Consider the following 16,813-nt stretch of genomic DNA (forward strand, 5'->3'; position numbering starts at 1 on the left):
AACTGCCGCCAGCTGCTGGCCAAGGTGTGAAAGGTGGTTTGTTATGCTTCTGTTAAGTGAGAGGCCCTTTGGAGGGGTGTAGAGCCTCCAGCCTCTGTGGTTAGAGCCTGCAGACAAAGGACAGTGGGAGTTAGAGTTAGTGTTTATCTCCATTGTCAGATGCTGAGCAGGAACCTCACCCCAGAACTCCACCTTAAGGGAGGGGAGGATGCAAGTTCTCCAGCACAAAGGTTTAGGGGGAGGGGTCCTTTGAAAGATGGCTCCCTCTCCTCCCCCATGGCCAGCGGGTGGGCTAGATGAGCAGAGGGTCTGGTGACCATTCCCCTGGCTTCTCCCCTCCCAAGGCAGCTCATCTTTCCAGATTACACACACCATTCCTGATCAGAGACAACTTGGTTTACTAACAACGGTAATAATCCACAATGGCACTTCCTATCAGCTAGCCTAAAGCCTTACTAAGTTACTGTTTACTCCTCACAACAGCTCTATTACAGCTGCAGAAACTCAGAGAGTTTAGGTAACTTCCCTAAAATAACCCAGAGCTGGTAAATGCCAGGGCTGGAACCTGAACCCTGTTCAAGCTGGGGGCCCTCACCAGGCACGAACTGGCAGGTCTCTCCCACCTCCAGGCCAGGAAGAAGTAGGAGCACGAAGGTCTGACCCTTCTTGACGGCCCCAGGATGCACAGAGAACCACTAGGGGATGCACGGTTGAATGTCAACAGCATTCTTATTAAGCATGACTGTGAGGAGACGGTGCAAAGAGGCCTATGGTACAATTTCAAAGACAGTGTGGTCAGACATCTGAGCTGGTAGCCTCCCAGTTCCAGAAGCTGGGATTCTAATGAGGGGAGGACATTGAGAGGCAGAAAGGAGGGAGGGGAGCTTTCCCTGTCTGAGAATGGTAGGACTAGGCTCCCAGCCTTCTCCCTGCACCTCCCTAACTGCCAGGGCCCCCAGGCCTCGCCATCCCACAGGAGCAGAGTCGCCACCAGCACCAGCACCACCATGCAACCACACAGACTAGTGCCAGTGAGGGCCTGCAAGAGCACTTTGTCCTCTGGGAAGCCGATTTGTTTTTGCTGCCCTGAGGCCCGGGGTAGTGGCCTCTACTCCTCCCTCCCCATCTCCTTACTTGTCTCTCTCCTTCCCCAGGCAGACAAGCAGACACAGACTCAGAAGCCCAAGCAAATTTTTTTTAATTTAAAAAAAAAAAGTAATAAAAGGAACAAAAAGACTGGGTGTGCAAGTCTGGGCTACTGTAAAGGGAACACTGCCCAATCTCTACACAGTAGGAAAGCTCCTGGGAGGTCCAGGGTTCAAGGCCAAAACCTCCCTCAGTCCCCAGGCCATATACTTCTGGGGTGCCTGAGAACTAACACCTCCTTCAACCCCAGAGTGTCTGGGTGTGCAGGGAGACTCAAATTCAAGCCACCCAACCAAACACACACACTCCTGTAGGGAATGCATCCAATAGGCAATTTCTTCCCCCTAACTCCCAAGTGAAAAAGGTTTCTTGGATGCTTTTCTGCACTTTTTACCATAAGGAAGGGTGAGAGAGGATGGGCTGCAGAGGGAGGAATAGATTTAAACTGCTCCCAGTTTCCCTTCTTAGAAATCTAACCAGAAGTCGATGATTCCCTCCAGGAAAAGAAAAAAAAAAATTCTGTTTCCCTCTCTCTCTCCTCTCTTGCCAGCTTTTCTGCCTAAGCCTGACTGTCTCTCTGTCGATTCGTCTTTCAGCCAGTCTTTCCCTGCTTCAGATTCTTGGACTCCCTTTCACCCGTTTTAAAAAACTGGGGAACCGGGAGGATGAACTCGAGAAGAGGGAACCCTCACCACCCAATCTCTTCACACACACACACACACACTCCGGCGACCTCCAGATGTTCCCGACCGTGCGGCCATCTGCTGAGAAGGCTCAGGCGCTCCGGGGAAGCCGGCAGGAACCCCGGGAAGCAGAAAGCTAGAAGCCAGGCCGACTAGAGTGGGTGGGAGCTGCATGCGCACTTTTGAGACGCTCCCTAGGGTGGAACCCGGGCTAGGCACGGGCTCTGGCGGCGGGCGGGGGCGCGGAGTGGGGAGCGCGCCGGGAAAGGCCAGCACTTTAGCGACACTCCCTAAGTCGCTGGGCGGCCGGCCGGAGCCGCCAGTGGGCGCCGGGCGGGCGGGGGAGCGCCCTACGGCGGGCGGGGGCCGGGGGGCGGGCCGCACCGTGCCGAGAAAAGCGCCGGCCGGAGGGCCCGCGGCCGGGCCGCCTGGGTGAGCGTGCCGAGGCGGCTGCGGCGCAGGCTTCCAGGTGGGTACGGGTCTCCGGGCAGAGCGGGAGTTCGCGCTGCGGGCGAAGGACCGGAGGCCCCTACCCCAGCCTCGCCGCTCCATCCGGCGGGCGAGCCGCGCTGGACGCAGGGGCGGGGCCGGGGCCCCTCAACTTTTCCCGGACCCAGGGCGTCGGCGGCGGCCGCCTGACGCGCGGGGCTCGGCCAGAGTGAGGAACCCGGACCTAGAAGGGGGGCTTCCAGGAGACAAAGGCTCTGACCCGGCGCCGTGGGCGTCGGCCGGCGCCTCTGGGGTCTTTGTGCGGACACGTGCGTTTGTGGGTCTTTGTGAATTTGGTCCGGGGACATGCATCTGCCCGTGCCTTTGTGTGTCCGTGACTTGGGGAAGGGGGCAAGGACCCGGGATGGGGGCCCGCGTTTGCTTGTGGATGTGGGTGGGCGCATCGTTGTGTCCGCGTACGTGGTCTGTGCCTGTCGACGTGTCTGGGTTGGGTGTCCGCGGAGTATGTGCGCGCCGAGAGCCAGACACCGCCCCAACTCCTCGCTCCCCTCAGTCCACCCGGGCCGACTTAGCTTCAAACTTTTCTCTGCGTCCCTCCTCCCCGCTGCATCCCGGGCCGGGGGGCGAGGGAGCGCTGGCAGTCCTCCCTTCCTACACCTCAGGGGTCTTTAGAGCCGAGAGGGGCTGGAGTAGGATTGGTGGGTTGGGGGATCGGCAGCGCCTGAAGACTGATCCGAGCCAAGGCTGGGCAGAGCGTGCCGGACACCCCAGGCGAAGCGGCTGAGAGAAGAGAGGTAACAGCGGGTCCTGGCCCCCCGACTTGGGGGCTGAAGAGAGGAGAGGAACGGGCACCGGTGTGCTCCGCCCCACGCTTCTCCGAGAGAGTGTATGTGACCGAGAGAGACTTGTCTGTTTGGCGGAGAGGCCAGCCCCTGGGTCCCCCCGTCCCCCTCCCCCTCCTCCCGCTCCTCCTCTTTGAGATCCGCACTAGGTTTGCATCCCGCCCCTGGGGTGAGGGGGTTGAACCCTCCAATCCCAAAGGTGGAAAGGTGATGACGGCTCCCGGGACCTCCAGCTGGGCTGCTGGCAGTAGGAACCTTGCACACTCTAGTTTCAAATGGGACATCCACTGGCCCACAGTATGGCACTAGGCAAGTTGCTTAACCTTTCTGAGTCGCAGTCACTGTCCTGGATGGGGTGAAAACTCTCTGGTGAGGGAGAGCCTGCGGTGGGGATGAGCAGCGCAGCCAGGGACGGCCAGAGTGCAGTGCCCACCCACACTTGCCTGGCGGAGGAGGTGACTCAGGAGCTTCTGATCCTCCTGCCTGCTCTACCCTTCGATAAGTCCAGACTTGCAGAGTTCAGGTCTGATCTGAGAGGGAGGGCTCAGGCTGCCGGGAGCCTGCTCTTTGATCCTGGGTGGCAAAGATAAACCCAACAACCCCCCTCCCTCCCCTACCCCTTGCCAGTCTTTAACCTAGAATTTTGCTAGGTCCTGCAGATGTGAAGGGTGGGTACAAGCCACTCACCTTGGAAGGAGGCAACTGTGGGCGCTTTCCTTTCCCTCTTTGGGCCTCAGTTTCCCTGCTGGAAAAGGGGTTGCTGACAGCCTCGTTCTTCCCTTCCTATTGTGGCTGACTGGTTGAGACCCTAGAACCTGGAAACACTTTGATGTTTAACTTCCATTCTGACTTGGCACTAATTTATGCTTTTGAAGAGGGAGAGGGGAAATGGCTGTGAAGTTATGTAGAGATTAAGGCCTTCCTGGAGTCCCTGAAGTCCCGGAAGGCTGAAAAGCAGCAGAATGGGGAAGTGGGGGGAATACACTGGGAAAAGAGGCAGAAAGTGCCTCCCCCCTAGGGAACTGCATTGCATGACTCTGTGTGTCCCGAAACAGCAGAGGGGTGGTCAGCACTGTGGACTGCCAGATGCAAGATTGGGGAAGAAGGGATGGAATTCAACCTGAGGCTGGGAGGGACTGCAGGGGCCACAGATGAGGGCCTTGAATGCCATACCTAGGAGCGGAGATCTAGGCAGTGGAGAGCTCCTGGAGGGTTTTTTAAGCTGGCATGATAGGGTGGAGTTGGTAATTCTCAGAAACTGTCCTCTGGCTCGTGGGTGGTGCTGGAGCCTGGGAAGCCAGTCTGGAGGCTTGAGTGCTCCAACGTCTTAGAATCAGAAGGAGATTTTCACTTATTTCATTGCTTCCTAGCTCTGTGACCCTGGGCAAGTGACTACCTCTCTGATTCTCAGTCTCCTCATCTTTCAAATGAGGATAGTAATTCTGGTCTCACTGACTGTTATGGATGTTAAATATGACGACAAACTACCTGTGCTAATAAAATGAGAAGAAGTTTGTGGCCTGTATTACATTGTGCAGACAGACATCTGTTGAACTGCACTAACAATAGAAGGCAGAACCAGTATCTACTATGGGTCCTAAACCTTAGTTCACCATCTGGCAAAAGCCCTAAGTATCCTGCAAGCTTGGACCAACCGGTACCCTCCTAGCAGAGGGAAGCTTTTTGCCCAGGGCATTTCTCCCATCTGGCTTATCCACTTCACATGGCCAGGTCCACGCAGGAGAGGAGCTGGGCCATCAGATTTGGAGGTAGCCAGACATCACAAAATGTGTTGAACCTTGACAGGGCTGGCCCAGGAGGAGAGTGACCTTTACTGGATGAAGGGCGAGTTAGACTGGGAAAACCTCACAGAGGAGGTGACTTTTGAATCCAACAAGTGAGAATTTGTATGGAGGACAAAGAAAAGGGTGTCTCTATCATCTTCACTGAAGTGCAAAGACGTGGAGCCCAAGGAGAAAGATAGGCCCCTAAACAGGCAAGCTCTCTTGGCAGGAGAGGTTTTAAAGCAGGAGTGGTGGTGCGGTCCTGATCTGTCTGGATGGCATTCTGGTGCCCAGCAAGGCTGGCAGTTGGAGGCAGAGGGCCAGGAATGAGGCTGTTGCAGCAGTCCTGGCCAGGAGGCCTCCTGAACCTGACCGGGGCAAGGCCAAAGGGAGAGGGAGGGGAAGACAATGAGCCACCCACCCAGGGGCAGCTGCTAAGTCTCAGGTCCTCATTCTGTCACCGGTGACACACCTGCTTCAGCCTCCTTGAGCCTCTGCGATATTTCTACACTCCCTTATCAACTCGCTGGCAGAGCACTTGTAGCCCAAGTGAAGCCCCAGAGGGTGCACAGAGTCCAGGAAGAGTCCATGTTGGAGTCTTCTCTGTCCTCTGCCCCTGCCTTGCTTTCAGATCTGCTCGTGTCACTGCCCCTTTTTCTCTCCTGGTCTCTGAAATCACCCGCTGGTCAGGGGGTGGGGCAGGAACCCACATGCAGTGAGCACCAGTGTGTGCCAGGCCTGGAGCTGAGTCTTCCCTTTACCTCATGTGGTCATCAGGGACCTTGTGGGAAGAGCACCAGGTTTCTCACCAGGTTGCAGATGAAGACTTGGCAGGGAGAGGACACACACAGGCCTAGCAGGTGAGGTTCGGTGGGGTGGAGCCCAGTGTGCCTGACTGCAAAAGCCCTTTCCTCCACCCCATACTGCCTGCCTGTGTGTCTACACATTGCTCAGACCAAAGAGAACTCGCCAAGCTTCAGAATGGAGAAAATAGTACTGGGAGCCTTGTCCATTTCTCTGTAGATTTTTCTCCAGGGATGACTTCATGGAGGAGCGTAGGCACCGGGTGTCAGAACACCTGGATACTGAGTCCAGCCTCTGATCTCACTGGCTCTGTAACTCTGGGCAGATCACTGCACCTCTCTGGGTCTCTAGGCAGGAGTACAATAGATACCATGCCATCCAACCTGCTGATCTTGTAGGGTGACTGAGCAGATGAGAGTTGAGGAGGCAGTGGAAAGACTGAGAGGTGTCCTTTGGTGAGGCGGCAATATTCTAAATGCCTGGTGTATCTTCATATAGTACCTACTCTGTGCCAGGCCTAGCAATCAGCTTCCAAGACTGAAAAGTGAATCTAACCCCATGCCTGCCCACAGGAGCAGAGATAAGTAAATGTAATTATAGTCCAGCACAATCCACATGTGCCCATTTGTAAGTTGAGGCACAGCCGTATAAGGAGCATTGGATTTGGTTTGAGACTGGTTCCTGTTCTGCCCCACTCAATGTCAGTCTTCTTGTCTGCAGATCAGGGACAGTAGTCCCCATGGTCAAGGGTGGGGGGGAGGCAGAAACAAGCCACCGCTGTAGAAGTGCGTGGTGAGCTGATGTGTTTGCACAGATGTGTGGCATTAGTGGAGAAGGCGATGGCACCCCACTCCAGGGCTCTTGCCTGGAAAATCCCACGGGAGGAGCCTGGTGGGCTGCAGTCCATGGGGTCACTGAGAGTCGGACACGACTGAGCAACTTCATTTTCACTTTTCACTTTCATGCATTGGAGAAGGCAATGGCACCCCACTCCAGTGCTCTTGCCTGGAAAATCCCACGGGAGAAGCTTGGTAGGCTGCAGTCCATGGGGTCACTGAGAGTCGGACACGACTGAGCAACTTCATTTTCACTTTTCACTTTCATGCATTGGAGAAGGCAATGGCACCCCACTCCAGGGTTCTTGCCTGGAGAATCCCAGAGATGGGGTAGCCTGGTGGGCTGCCGTCTGTGGGGTCGCACAGAGTCAGACACGACTGAAGCGACTTAGCAGCAGCAACAGTGGCATTAGTGCCTCTTTTGGGAGAGACAATCCTCAAGGCTCCGGGAGTTTGGCCCTAGGCATTCTTTTTGCCTTGCGTTTCCAGAACTGACTTAAGCAGTTGGGGGCCAGGACACTGATGGAATTTCCACCTGGGGATTTCACTGGCATCGACTTGCGTGAGCTCACGATGAAGGGTGGAACGTGACTCAGCACTGAGCAGCCAGTGGAGACAAAACCCATCTTGGGTGGATGCTCAGCCCCCTGCCCAGCTCGTCCCTTTACAAGAGGCTCCCCCTTAAAGACGTGGTGAGGAGCTGGCAAATCTGTGGGCCAGAGATGCTGGGGTGCCGGTGACTGGGACCAGGAGGACATGAGCTGGAACCCCTAGCCCCAGATAGGCCTCAGAGGAGAAAGGAGATGGGGGCCTTGCCAGCAGACACCAGCACAGTGACCAGAGGCTGTTAGCACAAGTAGTCAAATCCCTGCCGGGTGCCTGGCCTCTCTTTGGGTAGTTGGGTGGAGAGGAAAAGAACAACAAATAACATGGTCATGGCTTTCAGAAAGCTTAATAAATCATCCCCGTCCTTGTCTACTATGCATTCAGTACTCAGCTTGTAGCAGTCGCACCAAATGTTTCACTCGCTGTCCCCTAATGCTTCCGCCAACCCTGTGTTGTCACTCCTGTTGAGGACACTGAGCCTCAGCAAGGTTGAGACGTGCCCGAGGCCAGTAGGTACAGAGCTGAATTCACAGCCAGCTCTGTGTCCCACAGTTGACTCTTAATTTCTGGGCCCTCCATTCATCCAGCAAGTTTGCCGTGCCTGCCAGGCCTGGCTCCGGCCCCAGGTCGGGGAAGGGTTAACAGGTGAAGAAGGCAGGGTCACCACCCCAAGATGCTTCACACTTCAAGTCAGGAAACAGGCAGGTCAATAAAGGCAGAGAATTTACCTAGTGTGTGTCTGAAGGTGTGTTGACAGTATGGAGCGAGCGAGAGGCCCCAGGAAGCCAGGAGAGGAGGGGGAGTGGCCCAGGGGCCTGAGTGGACAGAACGAGCTTTGTTGCACTGGCAGGGCTGGGGCAGGCCTGGGGGATTCGGCTGTCCTGGCAGTGGTGTGAGGCATCCAGACCCAGGTCTCAGGTCCTGCTGTGCTGTTTCCTTGCCATCACAGTCCCTCTCTGGGCCTCAGTTACCGTGATCTCGGAGGGGCCTTCCAGCTCTTCCAGCCCTGGAATCCTCTTGAGTTTGGGGAAGTGTGCACTAAGGCTGAGACTTGTTCTGAGGCCACCACCATAGGTTCAGATCAAGATGGGACATTCAACCCAAGGAGGGAGGACCATGGGGGCAGATCTGCACAAAGGTGCAGATACCTGTGTGCCAGAGAGAACTTGGTTTCTGTAGGTAAAGTGGAAGTCAGGAGGTTTCCAAGAAGGGGCATGATCTAGCCAGAGCTGCTTGAGAGGCTCTCCTAGCAGGGTCTGGGGTGTTGCAGTGGGGAGACCAGCCTGGGGACCTCTTAGGGTCCCACCACTGACACTGTAATTTTCCTTAGAGTCCTGATGGACCCATCAAGGAATCACTCATGGCCCCTGCCCAGCGGACCTCATGCCGCTAAACCTTAGTCCGGCTGCCCTTATGTTCTGTAACCTGGATCATCAGTAGGTGACTTTGATCTGCAGGTTAGGGTTTGGAGAGTAAGTGAAGTATCCTCTCTTGGCCTTCCATGGTGAATACCTGCCTGCCTTTCCCTTTCTCCCGAGCATAGATCACAGGGTCTCGAGAGAAGGAAGGAGGCAGAATCAGTTCCACAAGACAAGAAAACTGAGGCTCCAAGAAAGAAAACTGTAAAGTTCACACAGTAGCAGGGCTGGGACTAGAGTCCTGGTCTCCTGGATCTAAGGCAGGTGCTAGTGATCTTGATACGAGTTGGTCTCCTGTCCCTGTTGCTGGTTTGTAAGCCTCATGGGGACAGAGGCCCTGGGATCTCCTGCCCTGACCCCAGCATGCACCTCACAGGGCCTAACAGACTGCCTTACCCTCTGCAGTTTAGTGCTGTGGTTGATTGTGTCTGCAGTGGATATGGGTTGAGGTGGAATGAAAAGGCACAGTCTTTCAATTATATAGCTTCCACCCCCTTGGGGCCTCATTTCTCGATAGAGGTGTTGGTCTTCTGAGTCTCATCTTCACAGCCATCTTCGCTGCGGCTGATGGAACCATCATTAGTATCCCAGAATCACAGCTGAAGGAACTGGTCCAGAGAGGTTGTGACTTGCTCAGTTCTACTGCAAGTTGATGTCGAGAGTCTTCTCAGTCCCTATGCAGGCCTTTCCTCTCCATGTGAGCTGAGGCTAGCGGTTTTTGTGAAGAGGAACTCACATTAGTCATCCCTTCCCAGACCCAGCAGCCCTGTTGAGAAACAGCATAGCTTGGCTTCCCAGGAAGAACTGCTTTCCTGGAGGGCAGTAGTAAGACCTTTGTCATGCTTGATAGTATCTGCTGAAGGAAGAGAAATCCCCACCCCAGCCACTCCCTGTCTGTGGAGGAGGGCAGGGGAGCCCCCACTGTACCCTCCCCCCTGCCGGGAACCATGCTCAGGTGCCTCCCCCACCAGTACGTTTCATCCTCTTGACAGGCCTGTGAGATGGCTATTAACACCTGTATTGGACACATGCGGAGGCTGAAGCTTGGAGATTGTGGGTAGCCAAGGTCAGAGAAAGCAGAGATGGCCACGAGACAGTCCTATGAGTCTTCATTACTCAGTCTGTTTTATATATATATATATATACAGTTATTATAAGAGAGGAAATAAGAGGGGGAAAAGGAGATTAAGACATGGTGAAACCACCCAAAGTTCTGCCATCTAAAGGAAGACCATTACTGGGTTGACAGACTTTCTTCTAGACTTTCTAAAATTACGATTTAGGTTTTTTTCTTTTTTTAATGTATAGCTATAATTTTCTTAGCATGCAATTTACCCTCATGATCCTTAGCATTATGGCATCAGCCCCCTCCTACATGAGGTTGCAGACTCTTCTGGGCACTATTTTTATTGACTCCATAAGATCCCTAGGAGAGTTCCACAGGCATCTTTAGGGGACTAGGAAGCGCTGGGCCTGGAGTCAGAAGGTCAGAGCCTGAGCATCAGCTGCCATCACCTCACTGGGACCCAGGGACAAGATGAGGGACCTCAGCTTTCTCATCTAGAAAGTGAGGGATTGCACGCCCTGCTCTGCAGCCCTCACAGCTCAAATAAGCAGAGGTCTTTTGGAAAATATCAAGGGCTGTGCCCTTGGCAGGGGTTTTCCTTATCTTCCCTCAGTTTCCTCCTGGGAAAGTTCTGCCCTGCCTTTGGCTCCTGGGCCTTTTGCTCCAAGCAGCAAAACCAGACCTCAGTATCTCTGAGTCACTCACACAAAGGCACTCCTCCTTACGTTACCCAAAAGGGGACATGACCTCTGAGCAGAGCACGGGTACCAACCCTCAAAGACCACTAGCCCACGTCTCTACCTTTGCCCCCTGCTGGCTCCAAAGTTGAGAGACCTTCCATAAATTTCTCTCTTCTTTTTTTCTTCTCCCAGAAAAAGACAAGGAAAACCCCTACCAAGGGCACAGCCCTTGATATTTTCCAAAAGACCTTTGCTTATTTGACCTTGTGAGGGCTGCAGAGCAGGGCGTGTAATCCCTCACTTTCCAGATGAGAAAGCTGAGATCCTTCATCTTGTCCCTGGGTCCCCAGTGAGGTGATAGCAGCTGATCCTCAGGCTCTGACCTGATTCCAGGCCCAGGGCTTCCCAGTCCCAGCCACGTGGGACACCCCTGAGAGACCTCTGGGCTCTGCTGTGATCTCAGGAACACTCAAGAGCCACTGAGTATTAGGAAGCTGGGCACTGACGGTCACAGCAGCCGACAGTAGCTGGAGCCTGGCCGTGGGACCCTGGACGCTTAGCTCTCCCCAGCAACACACAGAAGTGCATGTTCCACCTGAACCTAGCCAGTTACAAGGTTACAAAGGCCTGAATTCGCATACTGGTCTCTGGCACCTGGCACCTTCCTTTGCCATCCTCAGTTTCCTCCACTGTAACACGGACATAAGACTGACCTCCTGGAGTGACCGAGAATGACATAAGGGGACATGTGACTGGCACATAGTGAGGACAGGCTCAGTTACTGTCAGCACTTTCCACTCAATGTCCAGGCCTGGCCCAGAACAGGGGCCCACGGAGAGGTGTCCACAGTGCAGGGCTCAGCAGGGACCTTGTCGGGGTGTCCTGGGAGCATCACAAGCAGTTTTCCAGGGGGGTCTCCATCCACACTCCTGCCCCTCTGCGGCCCGGTGATGACCACCCAGCACATGTGCACAGGGCTTCACAGTTTGCATTGCACTGTATGTGACTTGCATCAGTGTGTATGAGGCGGGCAGAAATTACTGCCTTGTGGTACAGAGGACAAAGCCGAGGGCTGGAGAGGCCCCTCGTGGCGGGGGAGGGGTGTAGGGGAGCACTGAGCTGAGTTACATAAGCAGGAGCTCATGAGGGGCCGATTGGCACTTGAGAGGCACGTTGTATAATCACCTTTGGGAACGAAGGGTAATCTTAGGCCTTTTTGTGTGCATTTGCTGTTTGTTTAAACCCCAGGAAGGGGTGGGTATGAGCAGATCAGCTTAGCAGGGAAGGTGAGGCCCTAGGTAGTAATGAACTCCTGCTGTGAGAAGCTCACCCGGGGAACAAAAGGGGTGTGAAGCAACTTAATATTTTCCTTTTGGTTCCAGACATTGGAACACTCTGTCCAGCCTCAATTGGGACCGAGCCCAGGATGCACCTGGGCTGGGTTTAATCCTCAAATTGGACTCTACAAAAGAAAGGGGTGGGAGAGGAGGGGCCTGCAGAAAGAGGCCAGGGAGAAGAGCCCAAGTGCAGATCAAGTGGCTGCCCCTTTAAAGTTTCATGTAGAACTGGTAATGCGATCCTGCTGCTCCCCCATCCACCCTCCCTAAAGGCCAGGGGGAGGAAGGTGGGGGGACGGTGGGGCAGGGGTGCAGAGCGGGGAGCTGGGCCACTCCAGCTGAAGGATCTGCTGGCGTGAGGCTTGGTGTCTTCTGTCTCTGGGCTGAGTAGCTGCTCTTCTAGGGGGAGAGGGTGATCGCAGACTGTCCAGTTAGAAGCTTTCTTTCACTGCTCAGCCTTCTTCTCATCCTCCAGGAGCTACAGATGTGTGTGGGGATGAGTGTTGAAGGTGGCAGTGTACAGGTAGTGCTTGGCATCAATGGCAGCTGCTGTTACAGTTATCCAGGGAGAGACAGTGAAGCCAGGGGAGGGGCAGTGGCTTGCATTGTAGCCCCCGTCGGTGGGAAGAGGCCCTCTTGGATCGCATCTCTCCTGCCAGTCCCGGAGGCAGCAGAAGAAAGTAGAATTAGGACTGAGCAGGCCTGGGTTCTAATCCTGCCCTGCTTTTTACGTACAGGTTTTGGGTAAAACCCTTTTTGTCTCTGAGCCTCTATTTATTTATCTGTATAATAGGGGACACAGCCCAGCTGCCTGCTGTGGGTTAAAGGAAGGGCCAGAAAAGTGTAATCACTCTAACAGCTTGGGGGTCAAGGCGAGCAAGGGGAAGAGACTCAGCAGAGTGGTCCCCAGGGCCCATCTGGAAGTCTAGATGCAGGGTCCCCTGTTGGAATGAAGGATCTTGTCCCTAGAGGCCAGGTCAGGGGAGAGGGCTTACGACTGTGAACCCAGCCGTCGTTACCCACAAAAGGCGTGAGGAGGGGACAGTCGCAGCAGGCCCCCCCTTGCAGGAGAGGCCTCGGTCTGGGAAGCTGGAGCAGGGGTCTCAGGTACAGCTCAGCATGACAGTGAGCCAGGCCCTTTGAGCGCCGTTCAGATCCGCTCCCACTCACGCGTGGCCGTACATGGCTTTCTGAACCTGAGTCAGTTCCCTCTTCGTGAAGTGCTGACAAGATTGCTGCCGTGCAGCTTCTGTGGCTGTGAGGGCTGAGTGAGGCTGTGCAGAGAGCCAGCGAGCACAGCAGCGAGCCCGCAGCACAGGCTCCGCAGAGGTGAGGGGAGCACTCCCCAAAAGCACCTGCTCTTCACATCCCACGGCAGGACAGTGAACACGCATGGAAGACTCAGGCTCCCACCGTCACTCCAGAACAGGCCCACTGTCTCCTGCCAGTCTTATCCAAGAAAGGGTTCACATACTTCCAGTTTAAAACCCAGCCATCTAGCCTAACTCGCCATATCATACAGATGGGGAGACTGAGGCCAGAGAGGAACAGGGACTAGGAATTATTTGAGGAAGGGGTATTCAGGGAAAGCGTCTAGGGCCACTGAGGGGCATGTAGCTATTTCCAGCTGTGCCTACACACATTGGCTGGTGTCTTCCAGGGTGGGCGAGAATCACCTGGAATGGGGTGTGTGCGTGCATGCTTATAGTCAGTTCAGTTGTGTCCGATTCCTTGTGATGCATTGGACCGTAACCCTCCAGGCTCCTCTGTCCATGGGATTCTCCAGGCAAGAATAGTGGAGTTGGTTGCCATGCCCTTCTCCAGGGGATTCCCCACGCAGGGATTGCTCCTACATCTCTTATGTCTCCTGCACTGACAGGCAGGTTCTTCACCACTAATGCTGCCTGGGAAGCCCCTGGAACGGGGTACCCACTGCCGACCCTCACCTGTGGCTCTCTTTCCAGCCCCACCATGCCGTGGCCCCTGCTGCCGCCCCTGCTGCTGCTGCTGGCCGCGAGCGGGGCCCAGACCACCCGGCCCTGCTTCCCCGGGTGCCAGTGCGAGGTGGAGACCTTCGGCCTCTTCGACAGCTTCAGCCTGACTCGGGTGGATTGCAGCGGCCTGGGCCCCCATATCATGCCCGTGCCCATCCCCCTGGACACAGCCCACCTGGACCTGTCCTCAAATCGGCTGGAGACGGTGAACGAGTCCGTGTTGGCAGGGCCGGGCTACACCACGCTGTCTGGCCTGGATCTCAGCCACAACCTGCTCACCAGCCTCTCGCCCACGGCCTTCTCCCGCCTCCGCTACCTGGAGTCGCTCGACCTCAGCCACAACGGCCTGGCCGCCCTGCCCGCTGAGAGCTTCACCAGCTCGCCTCTGAGCGACGTGAACCTGAGCCACAACCGGCTCCGCGAGGTCTCCGTGTCCGCCTTCGCCACCCACAGCCAGGGCAGGGCGCTGCATGTGGACCTCTCCCACAACCTCCTCCACCGCCTGCTGCCCCATTCCTCGCGGGCTGGCCGGCCGGTGCCCACCATTCAGAGCCTCAACCTGGCCTGGAACCGGCTCCGCGCTGTGCCCGACCTCCGGGGCCTGCCCCTGCGCTACCTGAGCCTGGATGGGAACCCGCTGGCAGCCATCGGCCCCGGCGCCTTTGAGGGGCTGGAGGGCCTCACTCACCTATCGCTGGGCAGCCTGCAGGGTCTCCCCAGGCTGGCGCCCCACGGCTTCCACGAGCTGCAGGGCCTGCAGGTCCTGGACTTGTCCAGCAACCCCAGGCTCCAGTGGGCAGGGCCTGAGGTGTTCTCAGGCCTGGGCTCCCTGCAGGAGCTGGACCTGTCGGGCACGGGCCTGGTGCCCCTGCCCGAGAAGCTGCTCGCCCACCTCCCCGCACTGCAGAGTGTCAGCGTGGGCCAGGGCGTGCAGTGCCGGCGCCTGGTGCGGGAGGGCACCTACCCACGGCAGCCTGGCTTCACCCCCAAGGTGGCCCTGCACTGCATAGACACCCAGGAGTTGGGCGCCAGGGCCTCCAATACCTTGTGACAAATGGTGTGGCCTGGGGCCGTGTAACAGACTGTGCCCCGGGTGTCCTCAGGTCCTGGGTAATTTATATTCTAATGTGCCAATGCCCACAGGGACTCTCCATTCCTGTGTGGCAGCATCATTGAAAGAGAGGTTTTTAAAAAAAAAAAAAAGAAAGAGAGGCTTTGAACCTGGGACCCACACCCAGGAGCAGAGTTTTGCCTGTCTGTCTATGTTGCTCCCCAGACCATAAGCGGAGGGTCTTCGATGCCAAACCAGACAGCAGCCCCCTGCTGTCCTTCCCCACTTGTCCTCAAAGTGCCTTCCCTGAGGCCTGGACCAACCTGACCTGTGACAGGAGCGGGGCGGGAGGGAGGTCCAGCCACTTGGATGTGGGTTCTTCTATGACATAAATCTCTCTCTGTTCTGGCCACGTGAGGCCTACCTCATTCTTTTTCATTCCCCTAGAACTCTGGATAGGACTTCAGTTATAGAAAGGATGGGAGAAAAATGTCAAGCCCACTTCCTCATGTGACAGATGGGGAAACTGAGGCCTAGAGAAGGAAAGATGGTATTCAGAGGTCTTAGAGCAGCAGAGGCCTGAGTCAGTGTCTTGCCTGCCTGCCCACAGGGCCCGTTTGCGCTTTTCTCTCTTCTCTAAATCATGGCCCCCTCCCCTTTCTGGGCTCCCCCTTGCTTCCAAAACTCACATCCTCCCATTTGCGCCCTTTCCCTGCCATCCCCGGGAGGGCAGGCCAGGGCCTCGAGGGTGGGGCTCTGGGCCCAGTAACTAGCTGTGGCACAGGCTAAGTCAGTTCACCTCGGAGCCTCTGGAAGCCTTAGGGGGGCCAGTCTCTGTTTCCCACTCAGGTGGCATCCCCCAGCGTCCAGAACGGAAATGTGCTCCTTGACCCCTGAGGTACTGCCTCTAGCTGGTTCCCCAGGAGCTGATGCAGTTCTGGAGCCCCACCAGCTCCAAGGGGCCTCCTGGAGTCCCACCAGCTCCAAGGGGCCTCCTGGAGTCAGCCCCTACTGGCCTTGTGCCCGACAGCCCAGCTCAGCCCACTGAGAACGCAGCCAAGGAGGCAGGGTAGCCCCCACCCATGTTTATGCTTCCCCACCAGGGTAGCATCTCAGCTTCCCAGCCCTGGGCTCTTTCCTTAGTATCAGTTTCATAAAAGTTGTTGCCTTTTTAATGGACTGTCACTTAGCACCCCCCACCCCCATCCAGGTCCCTGCTGGCAGGGGATTGGAAATATGTCATTTTTAAAGAAGGAAGACATTGCATTTGTTCACTTTTGTAACACTGTGTCCTGGGGATGAGCTGGGAGAAGAGGCGTTGGGTAGAAGCCAAGCTGTACGTCGCCATGTGGGCATCCGTGGGGCCGGTCCCTCAGAGACGCCCACAGGACAACGAGAGCTCTGTCCTCCCCCACGAGCCACACCCAACACCTTGGTTTAATAAACACTACAAAGAGTCTTCCTCTTGCCATCATTTGACTAGCATCCACTGACATTCCCCAGATGGGTCTCTGGGGCCACAAGGATGAATCAAGACAAGCTTGTTCCCTCTGAAAAGCCCAATAACCTCCTAGGATTAGGGGAGTGAGGGAGGGAGTTCCTTGGGGTAGAACCTTTCAGTGCAACTTACACTCTGTCGACCTTCCTTACCTCCTCTCTCCCTGCCTCCCCAGCCCCAGCTGTCAGGCCCTTGCATGCTTCTGCCTTTGCTCAGGCTGTTACTCTGGGACCGGGCCCTTGCCACCCCCACCCCAGCTTCTCTGCTCCTTCCCGACCTAATAGACCCAGTTTCTGCCTCATCTCCGTAGAAGCTTTCCCCAAGGTCTCCACAATCCCTCCCGCCCCGCCGCCACCTCCCTCTAAGCTCCAACAGTATTGTGTTCCTTCTAGGCATCTGAATGCTGTGGTACCCTCTCCTGCTCACACACTTCCTGTGACAGGGAACCCACTTCCAGCTCATCTGAGTGGCACTGCTGTCTTCCTTCTGACTGGCCAAGGTCTGCAGGAATATATCCGTAACGGTCACCGCCACCACCAAGCTTACCCTGTCTGTCCTGGGACCCAGGTTCCCGGGATGGGAGGGGACAGGGCACACAGGGGACCCTTGACTGAGGGC

At 56.0% G+C, this 16,813-nt stretch overlaps 1 protein-coding gene across 4 annotated transcripts; it reads left to right on the plus strand.

Annotated features, from left to right (window-relative positions):
- Positions 1 to 2,219: 2,219 nt before the first annotated feature.
- Positions 2,220 to 16,156, plus strand: TSKU (tsukushi, small leucine rich proteoglycan). 4 transcript variants are annotated; one of them, XR_005724212.1, is made up of 4 exons: positions 2,455 to 2,587; positions 5,683 to 5,765; positions 13,617 to 15,668; positions 15,699 to 16,156. XR_005724212.1 is itself a non-coding variant. In XM_040258898.1 (2 exons), exon 2 carries the CDS (start codon positions 13,624 to 13,626, stop codon positions 14,695 to 14,697), a length of 1,074 nt encoding a protein of 357 aa, XP_040114832.1. In that variant the 5' UTR covers positions 2,220 to 2,298; positions 13,617 to 13,623; the 3' UTR covers positions 14,698 to 16,156. The 4 variants fall into 4 exon arrangements, 2 of the variants coding, with proteins under 2 accessions (XP_040114832.1, XP_040114831.1); XR_005724211.1 differs by having other exon boundaries at positions 2,455 to 5,765; XM_040258898.1 differs by lacking the exons at positions 2,455 to 2,587; positions 5,683 to 5,765 and adding an exon at positions 2,220 to 2,298 and having other exon boundaries at positions 13,617 to 16,156.
- The last annotated feature ends 657 nt before the right edge of the window (positions 16,157 to 16,813 follow it).

The sequence above is a fragment of the Oryx dammah genome, unplaced genomic scaffold (genome assembly GCF_014754425.2).
Source record: "Oryx dammah isolate SB20612 unplaced genomic scaffold, SCBI_Odam_1.1 HiC_scaffold_17, whole genome shotgun sequence".
NCBI lineage: Eukaryota > Metazoa > Chordata > Mammalia > Artiodactyla > Bovidae > Oryx > Oryx dammah.